This window comes from Natator depressus, chromosome 6 (assembly GCF_965152275.1).
Source record: "Natator depressus isolate rNatDep1 chromosome 6, rNatDep2.hap1, whole genome shotgun sequence".
Classification (NCBI taxonomy): Eukaryota; Metazoa; Chordata; order Testudines; family Cheloniidae; genus Natator; species Natator depressus.
Genome location: NC_134239.1, coordinates 16,347,206 through 16,367,294, shown reverse-complemented (window position 1 = coordinate 16,367,294; position 20,089 = coordinate 16,347,206). Strand labels below are relative to the sequence as shown.

The 20,089-nt window shown below is 58.3% G+C and overlaps 1 protein-coding gene across 1 annotated transcript; it reads left to right on the top strand.

Moving 5' to 3' along the window:
- The first annotated feature begins 549 nt into the window (after nt 1-549).
- Nucleotides 550-20,080, top strand: VWCE (von Willebrand factor C and EGF domains). Its single transcript, XM_074954630.1, has 20 exons — nt 550-726; nt 1,800-1,894; nt 2,391-2,480; nt 3,489-3,617; nt 4,168-4,284; nt 4,429-4,545; nt 5,694-5,822; nt 6,159-6,556; nt 6,638-6,731; nt 7,015-7,097; nt 7,537-7,624; nt 8,118-8,203; nt 8,825-8,942; nt 9,261-9,346; nt 9,660-9,756; nt 10,260-10,342; nt 11,402-11,492; nt 12,610-12,692; nt 13,308-13,398; nt 14,017-20,080. The coding sequence occupies exons 1-20, from the start codon at nt 617-619 to the stop codon at nt 14,514-14,516; spliced, it is 2,685 nt and encodes an 894-aa protein (XP_074810731.1). The 5' UTR covers nt 550-616; the 3' UTR covers nt 14,517-20,080.
- The last annotated feature ends 9 nt before the right edge of the window (nt 20,081-20,089 follow it).

The following is a 20,089-nucleotide window of genomic DNA, read 5'->3' as shown; positions in this document are numbered from 1 at the left end:
TCAGGTGAAGCGGTCCCTCCCCTCGTTTTACTGCAGCAGCCCCCGTTTACACAGGTGTAAGTCAGGCCACATGCTGCCAGACTGGGTGTGTGTGTGAGCACCCTGGCCCGTGCCTGCCTGGGGCCCGATCAGTGCCCGCTCCGTCCGCAGCCCACACCTAGCTGGCTCAGCCCCGACGGGCGCCTGGCCTGGAGCCGAGTATCTCGTGCAGGCAGGGCTGGGCAAGCGGCCCAGGGGGAGGGGAGGGGAAGCCGGAGCCAGCCTTGCCAGATGTGGGAAAGGGGACGAGGGGGTGCTGCGCCTCCCCCCGCCACGCCTGCCAGCGACAGGGCGGCTGTGCTTGGACCCTCCCACTCCTGCTGCTCCCCCGGTGCGGTGCCTCTGCCCGCCGTGGGGAGGGGGAAGCTCGCTCCGGCGCTCGCTCTCACACGCCCGCTGCTGGGGGGACCGGAGAGCTGCGCCCTGCGGGTGGCGCATCGGTGCGCGGGGGTCCCCCTCTTCCCCAGCTCGTGGAGCGTCCCCAGCCCGCCGGGGAGGAGGAGAGGGCCCGGGGCGGCCAGCATGCGGTAGCCCCGGGCGGGAGGAAGGAAGGGGCTCCGGACGGGAGACGCCTGTCATGTTGGCCGGGCTGCTCCTGGGGGCTGCCTGTGTGTCCCTGGTCCTCCCGGGCAGCCCGGGCAGAGCCTATCCCGGCAGGAAGAAGGCGCCCAGCTTTGCGGCGGACAGGTACCGACCCCAGCCCCCATGCCCGGGGCAGCCAAGTCCCAGGCACCCGGCAAAGGGGCGGGAGCCGCCCGGTGCCGCGGAGGTCAAGCCAGGCAGGGAGCGTGGCCCCAGCGCCTGGGTCTGGCTGTGCCACCACCCCGCGGGAGGGGGGATCTCGGGGTCCGTCTGTTCCGCACGCCGCTGTGTGAGCCTCGTGTCCGGCTGCCCCCTGGGCGTGTGTCCGTGCGCGGGGCGTGTCAGCGTGGGAGCGCTGCGTCTGGCTCTATCTCGCTGCCCTGTGCCTGTCCTGTGTGTGCAAGGCTCGGGCCCTTTTTCTCTCTGTGTGTGTCTGGCCAGGGGCGGGCTCTGCCCTTCCCGTCAGTCTGTCTGTCCGGGGCACACTCCTGGCCTTTGCGCCGGGTGTGTGTGTGTAGAAAACTCAATCTTCCTGCGTGTCTGTCCACGTGTGATCGCCATGCCTCACTGCGTCCTGTGTGTGTCTGTCTGTCCCTCTCAGTGTCTTGTCTCCCTGTGGGTCTGTCTAGGTCACACACCAGGCCTTCGCTCTGTGTGTGTGTTACCCACCATCTGTCTGCCTGCGTGTGTTTGGGTCTGGGTCACACTCCAGGTTTTTGCTCTGTGATGTGTGTCGCTGCACTGTTGCTCCCTGCCAGGGCAGGGAGAAGGAGGAGGGAATCCTGGGCTGCCCTTCCCCCAGCAGTTCCTGTTGGGAGCAGAGGGGATGTCAGTCCCAGGACCCTGTTCCCCAGCACAGAGCTCACACTCTTGGTCTCCTAGAGGCAGCTCCCAGTGGGGCCCTGGTGGAGTCACAGCCTCAGGAAAGCAAGGGCTCCAGGGAACATGGAAAGCCAAGCAGCCCCAGGCCTGCATCCTGCTGATTGGTGCTAACCCCCATGGGGCCTTAGTTGGGTCTCTGCCCAGAGGGGCCATCCCTGCATCTGCAGCAGGAGGAGAGGTGGGGGCAGCTGGTCCTTCCCACGCTGCCGTATATACTCCCTGAACCTTTGTTCTGGGGCCACTCTCACCATCCTGAAGCCCTGACCCAGAGAATCTCATGTTTCTCTCCTTCCCAGGCACCGTGTGGGGCCGCATGTTTGCCTCTCGGGCTTCGGGAGTGGATGCTGCCCCGGGTGGATGCCATCCCCAGCCAGCGGGCAGTGCACTCTGCGTGAGTATCCTGTGCCCTCCATGACCCACCACCCCCACCTGGTACCTGCAGCACAGACTGCGCTTCCCCTATCAGCCCCCAGGTGCCCAGTACTCTGCCTCTCCATGGCAGAATGGCACCCTGGAGAAGGGCGGGGGGTGGTAATAGCAACCACTGACCAGGCCACCCATGGGAGAAATGCCCATCATGGCTCCTATCCCTCCTCCCATCACCAAGAGGGGGCCGTATTCACCCGCTTCCACAAGAGATCCATTCCCCGTCCCCCGACTGCTTCCTTCATGTGTCCCCACCATCCCCTGTCGCCAGCGGCCAATGCTCTCTTATGGGATCTGCAGTCTGTCTGTCCAGCAGGGGATTGAGGGGCTGTTTCCAGGCAGTGCCTGCTCTCCCCATTGGCCCATGCCAGGCTGGGTGTGTAAGCTGCTGCCCAGGGTGGAGATGTCACAGTGGGGTCCCTCTGTCCTGACCGGCATCTCTCCTGGACCCTCTCCCACAGCACTCTGCTCCTTCGGCTGTGGCAGTGGCTGGTGCATCGCCCCCAACGTCTGCTCCTGCCGGGACGGAGAGCAGGGCATCACCTGCCCAGGTAACCAGATCCCCTCGCTGAATGCTTGTGGCCCTTTATCTGCAGCCAGAGCCATTCATAGGAGAAGGGCACTGTCTAGGGCTAAAACCGGGGGGCTGGGAGGCCTTGTGAGGCTGAGCCATCCATGCAGTTAAGTGGTAACATGGTGCCTGTGTGAGGGGCTGCAGCAATGATGGCATAGACTGGCCTGTCCCAAGGGCAGAGAGCCACAAGCGGCGGCCCTGCTGCCAGGCTGCAGTTCCCAGCTCCCCTTTGGAATCAGAGCCCAGGGCTGCCCATCTCCAGTGAGGGAGTGAGGGCTGGGTCCCAATGGCTGGAGAGAGTCTGACTCCACAAAGCACTATGTGCTGGGAGTAGCGGGGGGCCTCAGAGTGGCGCTGGGAAGCTGTGACCCGGCAAGGGGCTGCAGGCAGCGGTGTGGCTGTCAGTGGGTTTCTGCGCCAGTGTTATCAGTATGTAGTGCAGGCAGTGGGCTCCCAGGGCAGTTGCCAAACCCTGCTCCAATCGCGGTGCCTGTCTCAACAAGCCAAGACAAACAGAGGCGCGGGCAGGTACAGTGAGGGGCCATCTGCCAGGGGAGGACCCAGCTGACTGGGAGTCTAAGGAAGAACGTGGGTGGGGTGGTGGGGAGTGGCTGGGGAGCCGGAGCTGGCTCCTAGCTTGGGGACAGAGGGCTGGGTGTGCAGAGGACACCCGCTCACCCAGAGAAGATCCTAGAAGAGAGTCACCTGTGAAGCCCAGGCCCGGTCTCCGGTGGTGCCACCATGCAGCATGCTCATGGAGAGCCAGTGGGGACCAGAGGACTGTCCAGATCCGGCAGCTTCCACTTTCTATTAACTGCAGCCGAGGCCAGGGTGGGCCTGAGCCCATCTTCTCCATGGGCAGGGTGACACTGGAGCTCCCTGTGCCCAGTGACCCTCATGCTGCAGCGTTGATCTCGCCTCCCTGGGTCTCTGCTGCCCCCCGCGATCCTGACTGGACCCTCAGCCTGCTGCCGTGTGTTTTCAGATCCGCCCAGTGCCTGCGGGGAGTACGGCTGTGACCTTGCCTGTAACCATGGTGGCTGCCAGGAGGTGGCCCGTGTCTGCCCGCTGGGTTTCTCCATGGCGGAGACGGCCAACGGCGTGCGCTGTACAGGTGAGCACTCGCCAGGCCTGCCCACCGTCGGGCTGACCCCTGATCAGAGCCCAGAAGGACTGTGAGTGGAGGGGTCTGAGTGCCAGCTGGCATGGGCAGCAATGCAGCCACGCACGGGATGCCAGGGCGGCAGAGGGCGACCTGCACCCACCTGGGGTGTAGTGACCGGGCCACAGACAGAGATGGATGAGCCTGCTTTAGTCTCGGCTAGCAGAGCTGGGTATTTTCCCTCTGGCATTAGAGGCTTGTCCCATCCATTGGTCCCAGGTTCAATCCCCGCTGACGATGACCCAGCCAGGGCATGAGCTCCTCTCCCAGAGAGCTCCCCCATCCCTGCCTGATTCTCCCCAGGAAAGGCTGGATCTGCTGGCTGGGACAGGAGTGCCACTTTCTCCTTACAGCTGATCTATGGGCTCCCTTAGCATCCCCACTGGAGTGCCATGTTCCCTCAGCCGTACACAGGACTGGCTGTGCATGTGTGTCCATGGGAGTGGCCAGGTGCCCTCTCCTCCCTAGACCCCTCTGCCAGGTGGCCCTGTCTCTCTCCTAGACATCGACGAGTGCCTGAGCGCCTCCTGTGAGGGGCTGTGCGTCAACACCGAGGGAGGCTTTGTGTGTGAGTGTGGCCCAGGCATGCGGCTCTCCGCCGACCGGCACAGCTGCCAGGGTGAGTCCCTGGGCTTCAGGGCGCAGAATGAGGGATCAGAGAGAAAGGTGGGGGTGGGGACTGGGCCGAGTGGCTGGTACTGGTGTGTGTAGGGAGGGTGGTGGGAGTTGTGGGGAGTGGCTGTCTCATCCTTTCCTCTTCCAGATACAGACGAGTGTCTGGCCACCCCGTGCCAGCACCGGTGCAAGAACAGCATCGGCAGCTATCGGTGCTTCTGTCGCCCCGGCTACCACCTGCACAGCAACCAGCACTCCTGCCTGGGTGAGTGCCTCCTCCTCCTCCTGCTGATCTGGCCCTCTCCATCCCTCCTGAGAAGCCCCTCCTCCCTCCCCACCCAGCCCTGCCCCTTCTCAGACCCCCACCTCCAGTAAGGCTTTGGTTCCAGAGTGCTGCCCAGTCAGTGATACTCCCCCAGGTTGGGGAAGAGCTGCATGCTGGTATCCCCACGCTACCACCAATGGGGCAGCAGAGACACTGAGGGGTGAAGGGGTTTCCTCATGGCCATGGCAAAGTACCTAGGAGTGGGAGGGCTCAGTGGCCAGAGCAAAGATCAGGCCCTCGGTGCATTGGAGCCACTAGGTAGCAGCTGAGCAGATGTTCAGCCCAGCCCCATGAGGTGGGAGCGTTCAGGAGGAACGGGGAAAACGGCCCCTTCGGCTGAGATTGTTCTGGCTTCTCCCTGATACAGAAGGGGGAACCCTGGCCGTTAAGGTTCCGCTGTCTCCCTCTTTAGTGAACCGAGCAGGCGTCCTCCGTGGCCTATTGTCGTCCCGTTCCCCGCCATACTGCCCTGTGTCACTGCAGTGACTTGAGCGTTGTCCCACCCAGCTCACCCTGCTGCGGGAGGAGAGGGAATGAGGCCTTGGGGTCATCTATTATTGCCGATTTGTGTTGTGGCAGCAGCCAGCAGTCTAACTCCTAGACCAGGCTTCCGTGGGGCTGGGGGCAGGACAGACCCAGAGCAAGGAGATGGGCTCTGCCCCATGGAGCTCACAGTCTGAATCCCTTCATGGTGTCTTTTCAGAGCCAGGGTAGCTCCGAAATGGATCAGAAAAGGCCTTGCCTTCCCCCGAGGTCCAGTGTGAGGTGCCCTCCACTGTCAGTCTCTGGGGTCACCCCAGGCTGACTCTGCCCCTTGGCCTGGCTGAGGGCCATCTCCAGACGGGTCTGAGATATCAGCGCGTGGCGTTGGGGTGCCCGGCTTTGGGGGCTCCTGGTGAGTGGGCGGACAGGCTGGGCTGGTGGTGAATGCCCAGGCCTGGCCATCTCCCCAGTCCCAGCCTGCGTGGGGAAGGGCTCCACCTGGCTCCTGCCCAGACCCAGTGAGCAAGGACAGCCCCCGGGTCCCCTGCTCTCCCTCACAGCTGGTGCTGCTGCCAGGCACTGATGCCTGGCTCTGCCACCCCCAGATGTCAATGAGTGCCGACGGCCCAGTGAGAGGCGCCCCTGCCAGCACGCCTGCCACAACACGCCAGGCAGCTTCCTGTGCACCTGCCACCCTGGCTACCGGCTCAGCGGGGACAGGGTGTCCTGTGAAGGTAAGGATGGGCCCCGCTCCCACGCCTGTCGGGGGGGAGGGGCGCAAGCTTGCCCACGGTCTCCTGTTGTGGGGAGGGGGCTCTTCCCATTGGCAGAGTGGAGAGGGAGCGGGGGTCGGGCCCTGTGTTCCAGCTGTGGTCACGATTCGTGGCACGGGAGGTTGTCCATGACAGGGGCTGTGGGTCCGGAGAGCTGGGCTCTGTGCCCTGCAGCACAGGCAGAGCTGGCATCCCTGGGCCTAGTAGCGTCTTCTGGGCATGTCCCGCACCAGTCCCTGGGCCCCGCCCAGCTGCCCCGGCTCTCCCCAAAGAGCTCCGTGTTGTGTTTCCTTCCAGGTTTCCTGAAAACCATCCCGGCCCCGTCTCCCATCCTGCAGTCCCTGCAGCACCCCCCAACTCTGCTGCTGCTCCCTCCCGACTCGGGGGGACCCCTGCTGGCCCCCAGGGCCTCCCCTCCTTCCCAAGCCCCTGCCCCCAGCCCCCGGCCCCCTTCCTTGCTGACTGCCCCACCACACATATCCCCCTTGCTCCCGGCTGCCACTGCTGCCCCTGGTGCGTTCTCGCCACTGCCACCATCGCTGTTCCAAGGGGCAGTCCTGGTGCCCTCGCCTCGTCCTTCTGCTTCTCTGCTGCTCGCCCTCACCACCTCGCCTCCCCCTTGCTGGCACCAGGGGGCACTGCGGGAGCACAGCAGCCATTGGATGGAACCCGGGTGCCTGCAGTGTGCCTGCGAGGTACGTATCCTCCCACCGGCTCCCCGGCTCCCCCGGCTGCGCTCTGGACAGTCCCCTGCTAACCGGCCTGTCCCATTGCAGGGGGGCCAAGTGGTGTGTGAGGCGGAGAGCTGCCGGATTGCCTGTTCTCACCCGCTGCCCCCGAAGGACAGGGGTTGCTGCCCCAGCTGCACAGGTGAGACCCGCGCCCCCTAGTCTCTCTGGCTCAGGCCCACGGGGTCTGTTGGGGACACCGGAGCCTGGATGGTTCAGTCCCTGCTGGTTCCTGTCCCAGGTGTGGGTGGTGCCCAGCTGGCTGGGCTGTACGGCCGCTTCTTGGCAGTCTGTGTGGGTGCCCAGCTCAGCTGTGGCCCTGAGGGCATGGTGGGCAGGCTCATGATATCTCCTGCAAGTGGAGCGGCGAGCCCAGGCCCATGCCCCGTAGCCTCACGCTGCCCTTGCTTTCCCGTCTCTCGCAGGCTGTTGGCACGAGGGGGTCGCCCGGGCCGAGGGGGATGTGTTCTCTGTGGCTGACGGGAATTGCACAGTCTGCATGTGCCTGGTGAGCGTGGCACTGGCTAGGGGATCCAGGCACCTCTGGGGTCTCTGGGGAATAATATGAGCTTGTTACCCAGACTCGGCTGGAGGGGATTCCTCAAGGAGCTTGTTCCCCAAGGAGCTTGTGACATTGGTGCCCAGGGCAGCGGGGAGCCAGAGGCTTAGTGAGGTCACTGTCCAGTTGACTGATTAGAGGTAGTGGCCAAGGTGACGTGGCCTCTCAGCTGGGTTTAGGGACAGAGACATGGCCCCTCAGCTGGTGGTCAGGGGTGGAGAAGTGGCCCCTTGGCGGGGGGATCAGACATGATGACATGGCCCCCTCCGTGCGGGGTTGGACATGAGTTTAAATGAACACCCAGAGGAGGGGAGAGCTGCCCAGTACCACGTCGGCACGGGGCCCTGGATCCGTCCCTGGCATTCCCTTTGGTTTCTCTCTCTTCCAGGCCGGCAATGTGTCCTGCATCTCCCCTGAGTGCCCTCCGGGCCCCTGCCCCAGCCCTGCCCAGGCCGACTGCTGCTCCTGCCAGCCAGGTGGGTCCCTCAGCAGCTGCATTGGTCCCTCTGACCCCCCAGTTCTGGAGGCTATGCAGAGTTCCTGGTGTGAGAGGGGTGCCCCATCGGCTGGGCCAATGGGTCTTGTATATCAGGGAGGAGGAGGATTTGGGGAGGTGGAGCCCAGCGACTGCTTCAGTGATGGGGCAGCAATGACTACACAGAGAGTGTGTGGTCAGTGATAAGGCAGCATGGCCTACTGGTCAGAGCATGGGATGATAAGTCTGGCCTCCTGAGGTCTCTACCCAGCTGGGGGAACTTGGGCAAGTTGCTTAAGCTCACCGTGCCTCAGTTTCTCTGCCTAGAAATGGGGAGTGTGACCCCTGGGGTGGGCGGGTTGGGGGTTGGTTTGAGGCACTTGGAGACTTGCACCCAGGGGGCCTGTTTGAGAAGCCAGGGTCCCATTGTGTGACGGCTCCGGCTGGCCGCGTTTCCTGCCATCCCGGTACCAACCATCCCTTTCCCCCTGCAGCCACGTGCGATTTCCACGGGCGCACATACATGCACGGTGCCGAATTCGGCTTGGATGGAGACAACTGTACCACCTGCATCTGCCGGGTAGGCTCAGCCCCCCCCACCCCGCAGGGCTCCCTAGCACAGTGCAGGGGGGTCCTCACCACCTGGGGTCAGTGCCTGTTCACTCATCGCAGGGGGAAAGGGCCCTCCACCCTAGACCTAGGTGCCAGGGAAAGGCACGGCCTGTGGGGATGCCCACGCCAGGGTAGGAGTGTGTGGGGCTGGCAGGAAGAGGGCCTTTTCTCCTAGGAGCCGGTGGGGGGGATGTGGAAAGGGAGTTTGGGCTGAAGCCAGGCTGCTTTGGTTGGAGCCAGTGGTGAGCTGGAGCTGGTTCGCACCGGTTCGCTAGAACTGGTTGTTAAATTTAGAAGCCCTTTAGAGGGGGGGGATGGGGCAGGGGTCCTGGGGGGGACATCAAGGAACGCAGGGGGGTTGGATGGGGCAGGAGTCCCGGGGGGCGGGGGTGGGCAACAACCCCCTCGTGGGGTGAGAAGGGAACCCGTTGTTAAGATTTTGGCAGCTCATCACTGGTTGGAGCCTTCTGCGTGAAAGCTCTGGCAGGGCCTGGGGTGCAGTGACAATGAGGAGGGGGAGGAAGGAGATGTGGGGCACCGCCCTGCCCCCTTTTTCCGCCAGCTCGTGTGCGACACGTCTCTTCCCCAGAGTGGCGAGGTGGAGTGCTCCTTCGCACCCTGTCCCGAGCTGGCATGTCCCCGCCAGGACTGGCTGCTGGCCCCGGGGCAGTGCTGCTTCTCCTGCCAGGAGCCTGCATCAGTATCAGGTGAAAGCTTGCGCAGGGGCGTGCGCACGTGTGAGCGAGGGGCAGGGGCCTGTGTGTGTGACGGGCAGGGTGTTTTTGTCATGGGCAGGGGGATGGGCAAGGTGTGTGTGTGATGGGTGGGTAGGTATAGGGCTCTGTGTGCGTGTGTCACAGGCAGAGTGTGTGTCTATTATCCACTGTGCCAGGCCTTCTCATCTGCTCAGGGCCCGCCACCTCTCGGGCTGTGCCCACTGGGCTCCCTGCCCCTCCTCTCTACTCCCCATCTCTCCCATCAGCCCCTGCCCAGCTCTGAAGCTCTCTCTCTCTCTCCCTGGCCAGGTTGCTTCGTGGATGACAATGGGGTAGAGTTTCCGATCGGACAGATCTGGTCTCCGGGTGATCCCTGTGAGTTATGCATCTGCCAGGTGAATGAGAACCTGCTCTACTTCACTCTCCTTACCTGTCCTCGCAGCGTGTAGCCCAACCCCTCTGCCCTCCGCCCTGCGCTAGACTTTCCTGGCTTGGGCTGGCGGCCGAGCGCTGTGCCTTATGGACATTGAACCCTTCAGAAGGACCCCACAGCTCTCTGCTGGTGTGTGCTCACCTGGCACTGAAGTGCAGCCCCCCATCGGGTGGACTGTGCCAGCACACAGCATCGATGGGCCAGGGCTGGCTGTGCAGGGCACTCAGCCAGGCCGTGTGTGCCGTGAGTTTCTGTCAAGTGCTTCTTTCTTGCAGGCAGACGGCTCGGTGAGCTGCAAGAGGACAGACTGTTTGGAGACGTGTCCTCACCCCATTCAAATCCCTGGCCAGTGCTGCCCGGACTGCTCAGCAGGTAACCGGGCCTGGGGTCCCCTGCCAGGGAGCCACCATCTGCAGTGAGAAGCATAACCCACCAAGAGCACCTCGCAGCAGGGTACCCCCAGGGAACGAGGAGCCACTCATCACTGAAAATCCAGGGACAGGGTAGCTCCCCCCTCCACGGTCCAGCCAGCCCTCATCCTCTCTGCTCAGACAGACATCAGCCAGGCCACTGAGTGCTCCTGGGGACATGGAGACCCAACCACCTCCTACAGGACAGGCAGCCCTCAGATGGGAACAGCTTTTGGTCATCACCAGTGTGGGGCTGACTTTGAACCAGCGACCCAGCTGTGAATGGCTCTCTCTCCATCCCTTGAGCCATTCTGGTGGAGAGTGCTCTGGGTGTGTCCCACACAGGTTCTGTCCCTGCTCTTGGTGTCTCCACTCTGCCAGGTGTGCCCTGGCCCCCCGGGAGGCGGTTGACTTTCTGGTGAGAGGTGTCATGATCATGCCTTTCCTTCTCTCTCCTCCCTGAAGGCTGCACCTACATGGGAAGGATCTTCTACAACAACGAAATCTTCCCTTCTGCCCTAGACCCCTGCCTCAGCTGCATCTGCCTGGTAAGAGCTTCACCTTCTCTCCAAGCATGTCTTTAGGAAAGGTCTCTCAGGTCCATTAGATCAAAGGGTCTAAGCCAAGGGGCTTTGTCCAGCCTAAGGCTGCACATTCAGCTTCAGGCCTGGGGCTGCTCCAGATGTGCAGAGCATGGAGGCAGGCACCAAGGTCCCTGGATCAGGGAAGAAGAGTCCAGTGGGGTGAGGCTGTGAGTGAAAGATGCCATGGGGAACAGAAAAGGGTCCATGGGGGTTGTCTTCTGTGGAGAAAATGAGGTGAACACAGGTTTGAGGTCAGGCACTGTCTTGGAACTCAAACATTCTACTTTTGCTGTTGGTGTCCACGGAGAGTCCTGCTGATCGTCCTCCCTAGATGGCTCAGGATGGGGAGAGGCTGGCTGTCTGGATGCTGTGGGTCTGGAGCAGAGGGAGTCTGGCTTGCCCTCCCTAGGTTGTCAAATGGGGGATTTTCCTCAGCAGAAAATTTCAACAAAAATGGAAAAAAATTGTTTTCTTCTAAGTTTTATGCAGAAAATTTCAATTTTTCAATGGAAACTGGAAAGCAGAAATGTTTCAATTAAAAATGAAGTCGCTGTGCATCATGGGAGTTGTAGTTTGGTTGATTCATACTCCCAGTCTCCTCTGTGGGCTGGGCTCCCTGGTTGGACTACATCTCCCATGCATGAGGGGAGGCAGTTGCATCATGAGAGATGTAGTCTAGGCAGGGAGTCCAGCCCAAAGAGAAGAATGGGGACATGAGGCAATTGAACTAACACTCCTATGGTCAATGCAAGAGCAGTTTCTAATCAGAATATTACGGTTTTTGGATATTCATTTTTTTGGACGAAAAATGGACATTTCCCATGGAAAGCAGACGCTTCTTGCAAAAAGTTTCATTTTGTTGAAAACTCAATTTCCCGTTTAAAAGCTGTTTCAAAGGAGAATTTCCCACCAGCCATAGGCGGAACCTACTGTGTCTCCTGCCAGTCGTAGTCTCCCAGTCATCTGCCTACCTTGTGTTGCTGCTAAGGCAGAGTCCTAGTGTTGCTCTTCTGTGTCCTACAGCTGGGCTCTGTGGCTTGCTCCCCTGTGGACTGTATCATCTTCTGTATGTATCCATTCCACCCGGAGGGAGAATGCTGCCCTGTCTGTTATGGTAAGTGCCACAGCCTTGGCGAGCCCCGGAGTTCTACCCTGGCTGCTTCCATACCACCGTGGGCTTCGACCACCTCTGATCTCACCACCAGGGGAAGGGGGTCTGGTGTGGTCAGTACTGGGATGGGAGACCTCACATGCTGGTGGGTCATCGCCAGCCCTGCATTGGGGGGCTCAGTCCAGAGAGCTCCTCTGTGAGTCATTGCTGACCCCAATGCCCCTGTGCAGTACTAGGGGTGCTGTGCTGCTGAGGGAAGCATGGGGGCTCAGTAGAGGGTGCTTTCTTCTCACAGTCAGGACTGACCCCAGGTCACCAGGAGCTGTGCTGCAGGGAGCAACGTGGGGTGTTGTGCTGCAGGGAGTGGGGTAGGTTACTCAGTAGAAGGCTTTCCCAGTGCATCAGGGAGGCTTGATAGGGGGTGTTCTCCTCTTACAGTCAGCGCTGACCCCATTGTCCCAGTGCAGAGCCAGGGGGATTGTGCAGTCTGATGTGCTTTCTTGTGGGTGAGTTGTAAAATGAAGGCCCTAACCACTTGTGGTCATGAAAACTCCCTTTGCACTTTAGTGAGGTTCAGGGTGTTGGCTTTGGGTAATTCCCCAAGCAGTGTGAATTGGGTACAACATTCAGCTTCACTTCCTGTCCTATACTCTCTTGTGCAGTGTTGCCGTGGGCTGCTAAACACCTGCCGCATCCTCGCCTCAGAGGTGGCTGCAGGTCAGTGTTGGGTGAAGTGATTCTTCTGTTGTTGTTTGGGTTACAGCAGTGCCTGGAGACCCTAGCTGAGATCAGAGCCCCATTGTGCTAGGCACTGTACATACACACAACAACCTCTTCAGGGCAGGGATTGTCCCTAAATAGGCAAGGCAAATAAAGGGCAGGAAGAGAAACTGAGGCACGGAGTGGGGAAGTGACTTGCCCAAGGTCACCCAGAAGAGACAAGAATAGAACTCAGGTGTCCTGACTCCGAGCCCTGTGCGCTATCTACTTGGCCACACCACCTCTCCCCTTCTTCCACTCTGTCTCTGTGTGTGTGTGTTACTCTCACATCCAATCTCTATATAGTTACTGTAATGTTAAAGCTTGTCTCTCCCCCTGGCCGGGTGTCTGTCCCCTGCAGATTGTAACTACGAAGGCAGGAAGGTGGTGAATGGACAGACGTTCATACCAGAGGGTGAGCCCTGCATTCACTGCACTTGCCAGGTGAGCTGTGCCCCTCGCAGGGGAGGGACCTGATGGGGATTGTTCTGTGGGGACTGGATGAAGGATGGGAATGGGCATTACTCAGCATCATCCAAGAGTCCCATGGACTGTGTTTGCCATGAGTGTCTATCCTGTGAAGCCTCCAGGGGCTGGTGTGAGGGGACACTGGGCCCTGCTGGGAACTGCACTCTCGGGGGGCTGGTGTGATATGGGCCGAGGGGACGCTGGGAGCTGCACTCTCGGGGGCTGGTGTGATATGGGCCAAGGGGATGCTGGAAGCTGCCCTTTGGAGGGCTGGTGTGATATGGGCTGAGGGGACGCTGGGAGCTGCACTACAGGGGGAGTGGGAGGGGGGCTGGGGCTGGTGTGATATGGGCTGAGGGCATGCTGGGAGTTCCCCTTTGGCTCCTGTAGTGCGGCAGGCCTTTGCTTTGGACAAGGGTCCAGTGGGCCTGGGCATGACTGAAGGAAAAGCCAGAGGGTTGCTGGGTGTGTGGAGGCGCTGGCAGGCTCCCCGCTGTCCTCACAGATTGGGGTAGTTTGTCCCGGCCCAGCCAGCAATGCGGGTGCTCACGGTCTGTCGTGTCTCACCCCTTCCTTTTCCCCCTCTCTCAGCTGGGGGAGGTGAGCTGCGAGAGGAGGCCCTGTGCCCAGTCCTGCACTGAACCCTCGGCGCTTCCTGCCACCTGCTGCCCTGCCTGCCAAGGTAATAGCCCCGCACGCCTGGCCTCCCCACCCCTGTGCCCTTGAGGTTGGCACAGGCCCTTCCCCCCCGCCCCGCCTACAGAGGGAGCTTTGCCCTTGTGGTGATGACCCTGAACAGGTTGCTGTCATGGACCGAAGCCAGGAGGGCTGGAGCGGAAATGTGATCCTCCGCTGCGTGAGCTATGGAGCAGGCCCCTTCGTGCAGCATCAACAAGAGCTGACTCAGAACCTCTGTGTGTGGCAAGGCCACTAGAGGGGCATGGAGAGCAGGCCTGATGTGTGGGGTCCCTTGGCACCTCCAGCCCGTAGGGGCCCTGGGGTCAGTCACCGCAGCGCCTCCAGGTGAGGCTGTAACTGGGTGCCACTGTCTGGGGTGGGAGAGCCCCCGGGGTTAAGGTAGCCCTGTAGGACAAGCTCCCCAACCCTGCCTGAGGGGCATGTGTAGGGGAGCACAGTGCCAGGCTGTGGAGCGGGCATCCCGGCTTTGTGCCTGGGTTCCTGGGGCTCCCTAACCTCAGGCCCTTGCCGTACAGCACTCTGGCCCGCCCATGGCCCCAAACAGGTGGACCACAGCGCTCGGGGAAGGCGCTAATGATGTCCCTGTCTCCATTAACCTCAGACGCCCCAGTCCCTCGGGAGAGCAGCCTTGGCCCTGTCCACATGGACGACGCAGAGGTTGGGAAATCCGCATCCCGCAATCCCAGAGAGAACTCCATGGCCCAGCGCAGGGCCAGTGACTGCCGCCTCTGCCCCAGTACCCCGGCTCCTGCTTCTTCCAGCCCAGAGCGCCAGCTCCTTGCAGGAAGGAACACGCTCCACTGGGATGCTGGGCCTGTGAACACGGCTGGGCCCCCTCCAGCTGGGCCAAGGTCCTTTGGATACCGTACGGCTCCCTCGGGTTCTTCTCTGCACCCCATCGTTCTGATGGAAACCTCTGGGCTGGGGACTGCAGTTCCAAGCCCCGATCAGCCCCCTTCACTCACCCCTGCAGGGCCCAGAACTGCCCTCCTGACCCTCACCCCCTTGGTCCCTGCTCCTCAGAAGCATTCTACGGTCCCATCAGAGGGAGCGGAGCCACCCCCGCATGAGAAAAGCACTCCTACCCAGCCAGCTGCGTAGTGCCCGTTGCCGAGGGGATGGGGAGTGCCCAGCCCGTCACAGCAGCGTGAGGAGGAGGAGGAAGCCGGCAGGAGTGATGAGCTTGATCGAACAGGGTAGGGGAGGGAAAGGAGGCGTCACGTTGTTCTGAGCAACATGTATGGGAAGAACCACTGCCTCTTCCCCTGCCAGTGCCCTGCCCGCTCCCTCCCTGGATCCCGCTGGACAGCAGACGCCTCAGAAGGAGCAACGTGTGGGTGGCTCCACACCATGCTGGTGGAGAGGAGGCGGCTTGGCCCTGGCCCAGCTGCCTGAGCAATCTCAGGAGATGAGGGGTGCCATGATGCTCTGGGAGGACATGGTGCCTAGCTGAGGTACCATGACTCAAGATTTTCCAGGCATGTGTGAGCTGCCAGCCTCCTTACAGCCAAAGTGCGGGAGGAGATGGGGAAGGGCTGAGAGCATGCTGCAGCTCCCTGCATCGGGTGGAACGTGCCCACCTGGTCCCAAGGGACGATCCCTGTGCAGGGCTCCTGAGACAGGTGAATCTCCCCACCCTCTGGGGTGGTCCCTGCCTCAGCCAAGCCCAGGGCCCCTGGCTCCAGCCCCAAGATCTCCTGCCACTTCTTGCAGACTCGTGTTTAAATCTGCAGGCTGAAATTTCAAAACTTCCTAAGGAATTTGAACACCCAGTTCTCAACTGGGCATCCGGATCCCCTGGGCTGCTTTGCAATTCCCACCCTAGATTCCTTAGGGCTGCTGGGAGGTTTTCCCAAGCTAACCCTGATGGACAGGTATCTGATTAGCCATCAGGGCCAGCCTCCCATTTCTATGGTGAATAGTAATAAAGTTTTCCCTTCTAATCCAAGCGTTCCCTGCTGCCACCTACAGCTGGCTCTGGCCATGGGGACGAGTGCTAACTGGGTGGGCTCAGCAACCCCAGGGCTGATACCCTTAATGGTGGGGTGATGGCCTGGAGGTGGCAGCTTCGTCCTCTCCTACCACCATCTCCTCAGCCAGTCCTGGATTTGGCTCTTCGTGCAGTGGCTGATCTCACTAGGGGAGGGGCTGCAGGTGTCTGATGTGAAGGGGATGTAGAGCGGGGAGCCTACTGCTGGCTTGGTCTCCCCAAGCAACTTCACTCAGCTCCTGGCTAGGAGGGGAGAGAGGATGGATCCTTGCGGGACCCCATGGCTGGGAGCAGGTGTCTTCTATGTGGTCTGGGAGAACGATCCCAGCCCTAGACAGGGTTTTTCCCCAGTGCATGGGAAGCTCACATAGACTGCTCATTCCTCTGCGATGGGTGAAGGATTCCAGATCCCAGGCCTGTCAAGTCAGCGCCCCAGCCTAAAGTCGTTTCACTGAGTGTGTAATGCCAGCTGTCGCCACTGCGTGTCAACACAGTCTGAAATATTTCCTCGGGAACGACCATCAAACAGAATCCAACCTGATCATTGGCCCCTGACTTCCCGTAGCAGCTGCTGATGTTCTGAGTGGAACAGGCAAGTCCCCTCTTCTTCGCCTATGTAGATGGGCAACTGGGGCTGCGGCTGCCACCCTCAGGCACCTGTGTCTTCCCTCTGCCTGCACAAATGTAGGATTTGGGCTCACACATCTGAACTTTGGGCCCAAAGGACTAATCAGCTGCACACGGAGATCCGAACCCTCGCTGGACTTGCCACACCTCAATCTCCCCTTCTAGGCCCTATCTCCAGCCTAGTTCCAACTCCAATCCCAGCAGGGCCCCAGGTCACAGGATGGAGTAATTTATTATTTGTTTATTTGTATTGTGTGGTATCTAGGAGCCCCAGTCACAGGCCAAGCCCCCATTTGGCTAGGAGCTGTACAAACACAGAACAGAAAGGCAGACCCTGTCCCCCATGAGTGGATAAGCTATAAACAAAGAGATTGACAGACTGACCGACTGGGAAACACAAGGAGACAATACAGCTCAGCATGATAGGCTGTGCTGTCAGCATTGCAGCAGCCTGGCCATGGCCAAATTCTTTGTAGGGTTATGAAGCAGAGTTGGGATTGGGGTTAGGATTAGAGTCCATTGGGGCTATTCTATGGTTAACATTGGAATCCGTTGGGGCCAGAGCTAGGGTTAGGGTTCGCTATAAGGTTATAGTTGGGCTAGGATTTAGATTTACTACTGTAACCAACCTTGACTTCTTACCCTGCACTGTACTAGCCTCATTCCAGTGCACAGCATTGCCAGCATCCCTTTCCCAGCCACTCCCCTCAATATTTACCCTTGGTGAATATCAGCCCCCAGCTGGTGGTGTGTGAAAAAATTCCAATAACATCCCAAACGCAAGGCCTTAACGCAAACATTGTGAATGTTTAATTACACCCCAAGTGAGTGAAAAATCTCAGCTAGTGTGAACATTTGCTTTGGTTCAAAAATAAGACTCTTAGAGAGCAAAATTGGGCACATTTTCACTTTTTTTTGACAAAGTATTTTTGAAGCAAAAATGCAACATTTTGAAAATGAAAACCATTTAAGGTCAGAATTTCAGTGTTTCTTTCAGGCAGAAATCAACTTTGGACAAGAAGCGGGAAGTTTTAGAATGAGTGTCCCTGATGTGAAAGTAGCCAGGCGTTGGACCCACACACGGAGATATTTGTGTGTCCGTGAAATGTGGGGGTTTTTTGCGCCATGCACAAGGAGCCTGTGGAACTCAGTGGCACAGTAAATCTTTGAGTCCAAGTGTTTAGCAGGATCCCCAAAAGGGTCCATCAGACATTTACCTGGATACTGAGAGAGATGTTAGTAGGGGTTTAAAAAAGTGTTGAAGGGCTAAACGCTCTCGTGATTTCAAGGTGTAAAGGCAACCTTGAATAGAGGCCAGGAAGAGACTTGTGCCATGGGCAGGCGTGGGATTTCTGCTGGTACTGGCTATTGTATGAGACAGGACACTGGGCAAGATGGACAATGGGCTGTACGCTGATCTCTGAAAGAGATCCTATTTCTTCAGTGACCCGCTTCCAATTGCCTCTGGTGAACAGAACATGGGCTTCTGCAGTGCCCCTCTCCCAAACTTCCTGGTGGGGGAGGAAAACTGAATACAGGTCCCAAGACCACATCTTCCTTCCCCGACCAAAACTTACTAATGGTGCTACCCTCTTTTGACCTGAGTGGCAAGTCAACATCTGGGTTGTTTCCATTAGGAGGAGCCATTGGTGATGGAGTCAGATATCTTTGATGCAAGCCTGCCTATTTACACAGAATGTACAGGAGAAATCAAACAACAGGAGACAGTTTCTGTGCTCCCAGCTCCGAGGCCCTTTCAGCCAGCACTCTGCCCAAAACCTCTCTCTCTAGGCTTTGCAAAGGGTCATGCTCAGTGCTTGTTCAGCCTGTGTCTGAAGCTCTCTTGCTGCCTTCTTCTTGCTTCTCTGGTGTGTTTGTTGCTTCTCTCTCACACAGTGTCCTCCACCAACCAATACCCAGCAAAACTCCTCTGCCCACTTGCAGACTCTCCTGTGCCTTTGTTTTGGCTGGAGACCACTGCTATTTTTATAAAGGAGCTTAACGGTTTCTATTATCTTAAATGAAGGGTGGTGGTTATACCTACCAGTTTCAAGGAAGTTAAACCTGACATATAACAGGTGCCAGAACTGAAACCACCCCTGACTACTGGGCAACCAGGCAGCTCCCATTCAGCTCCAGTGCGCTAGACAGCAGGACAGGCATGTGTGATAGAATCATAAAATATCAGGGTTGGAAGGGACCTCAGGAAGTCATCTCGTCCAACCCCTTGCTCAAAGCAGGACCAACCCCAACTAAATCATCCCAGCCAGGGCTTTGTCAAGCCTGACCTTAAAAACCTCTAAGGAAGGAGATTTCACCACCTCCCTAGGTAACGCATTCCAATGCTTCACCACCCACCTAATGAAATAGTGTTTCCTAATATCCAAGCTAGACCTCCCCCACTGGAAATTGAGACCATTGCTCCTTATTCTGTCATCTGCCATCACTGAGAACAGTCTAGATTCATCCTCTTTGGAACCCCCTTCCAGGTAGTTGAAAGCAGCTATCAAATCCCCCCTCATTCTTCTCTTCTGCAGACTAAATAATCCCAATTCCCTCAGCCTGTCCTCATAAATCAGGTGCTCCAGCCCCCTAATCATTTTTGTTGCCCTCTGCTGGACGTTTTCCAATTTTTCCACATCCTTCTTGTAGTGTGGGGCCCAAAACTGGACACAGTACACCAGATGAGGCCTCACCAATGCCGAATAGAGGAGAATGATCAAGTCCTTCGATCTACTGGCAATGCTCCTACTTATACAGCCCAAAATGCCATTAGCCTTCTTGGCAACAAGGGCACACTGTTGACTCATACCCAGCTTCTCAGCCACTGTAATCCCTAGGTCCTTTTCTGCCGAACTGCTGCCTAGCCACTTGGTCCCTAGTCTGTAGCGGTGCATGGGATTCTTCCGTCCTAAGTGCAGGACTCTGCACTTGTCCTTTTTGAACCTCATCAGATTTCTTTTGGCCCAATCCTCTAATTTGTCTAGGTCCCTCTGTATCCTATCCCTACCCTCCAGGTAGGGTAGGGAGTGTGAATCAGTAAAGCTCATGAGCATCTTCAGGCTGGGGAGCTACAGCACAGGAAGCTCATTAGGAAATAGCAGGGGAGCACAGAGCTAAAGTCATTAGGCTACTGGGCCAGACCTGGCTGCACTCCCGGCTCAGTGTGCTATAGACGGGGCCTGCTGGGCTAAGCAATTAACACCAGGGGAAGGATGAGTTTTTTGACGTGGCTGGGAATGAAGCTGTCTACGCTGAGCAACAGCCCGAACAAAAGGACTTGGTACTGGCCAGATCTGACCGTGCTACATTGGATATGGAAAAGTCTCTTTTCCTTAGAGTTTGGTTGAGCAGAGCTGGCCTGGAATGAAAGAGTGCTCCTAGAAACCACCCTATTCAGGTCTCTCTTGGTGCCACACATCACTGGCACCAGGAATTTGGTGCTAGTCTCGTTAATGGGCAGAATTTATTTTCCATGCCCCCCTCGAAAGCTTTCAACAAAGAAGCAAAATGGATCACAGGTTTCAAGAAGGAAGGTTGGGTAGAGATGTCTGATGCCTATGTAAGCAGGGTCTGAATGAATGCTTCCCTGACAGCTAGCTGGGAGGAGGAGAAACTTTGGGTGTGTTTATGTAAATACAGTTTGCTCCTGATCTGCTTAAATATTTAACAGACACAGCGGTATCAAGGTGATCAACTTTGGTTGGTGTTGGGTACAAATCACCTTAGTACTGAATGCAGGGGTAGTGAAATATGGTTGCCAATGTTGTAATTATTGTAGCAATACAGGAAATCAGGACTGTGTTCAACCTGTCCCAAATGAGGGGGCCACCCTCAACTGAAAGAACCTTGTTAAGCCACGGGCTCAAATATCAATTTAACAAAGAAATTGATATGTATCAGGCTTGTTATCCTAAGGGGAGCCTCTGACACACTGCAGACCAAACACACTGCTTCAGGTAGAATAAACAAACAAATTTATTAATTATAAAGATCCATTTTAAGTGATTGTAAGTCAAAGCATAACAGGTCAGCTTTGGTCAAATGAAATAAAAGC

Coding starts and splice junctions, on each gene's coding strand:
- VWCE (XM_074954630.1), top strand. CDS start 617: ATGTTGGCCGGGCTGCTCCTGGGGGCTGCCTGTGTGTCCCTGGTCCTC. Junction 4,546..5,693: donor CAACCAGCACTCCTGCCTGG/GTGAGTGCCTCC, acceptor TGCCACCCCCAG/ATGTCAATGAGTGCCGACGG. Junction 7,625..8,117: donor CTGCTGCTCCTGCCAGCCAG/GTGGGTCCCTCA, acceptor TTCCCCCTGCAG/CCACGTGCGATTTCCACGGG.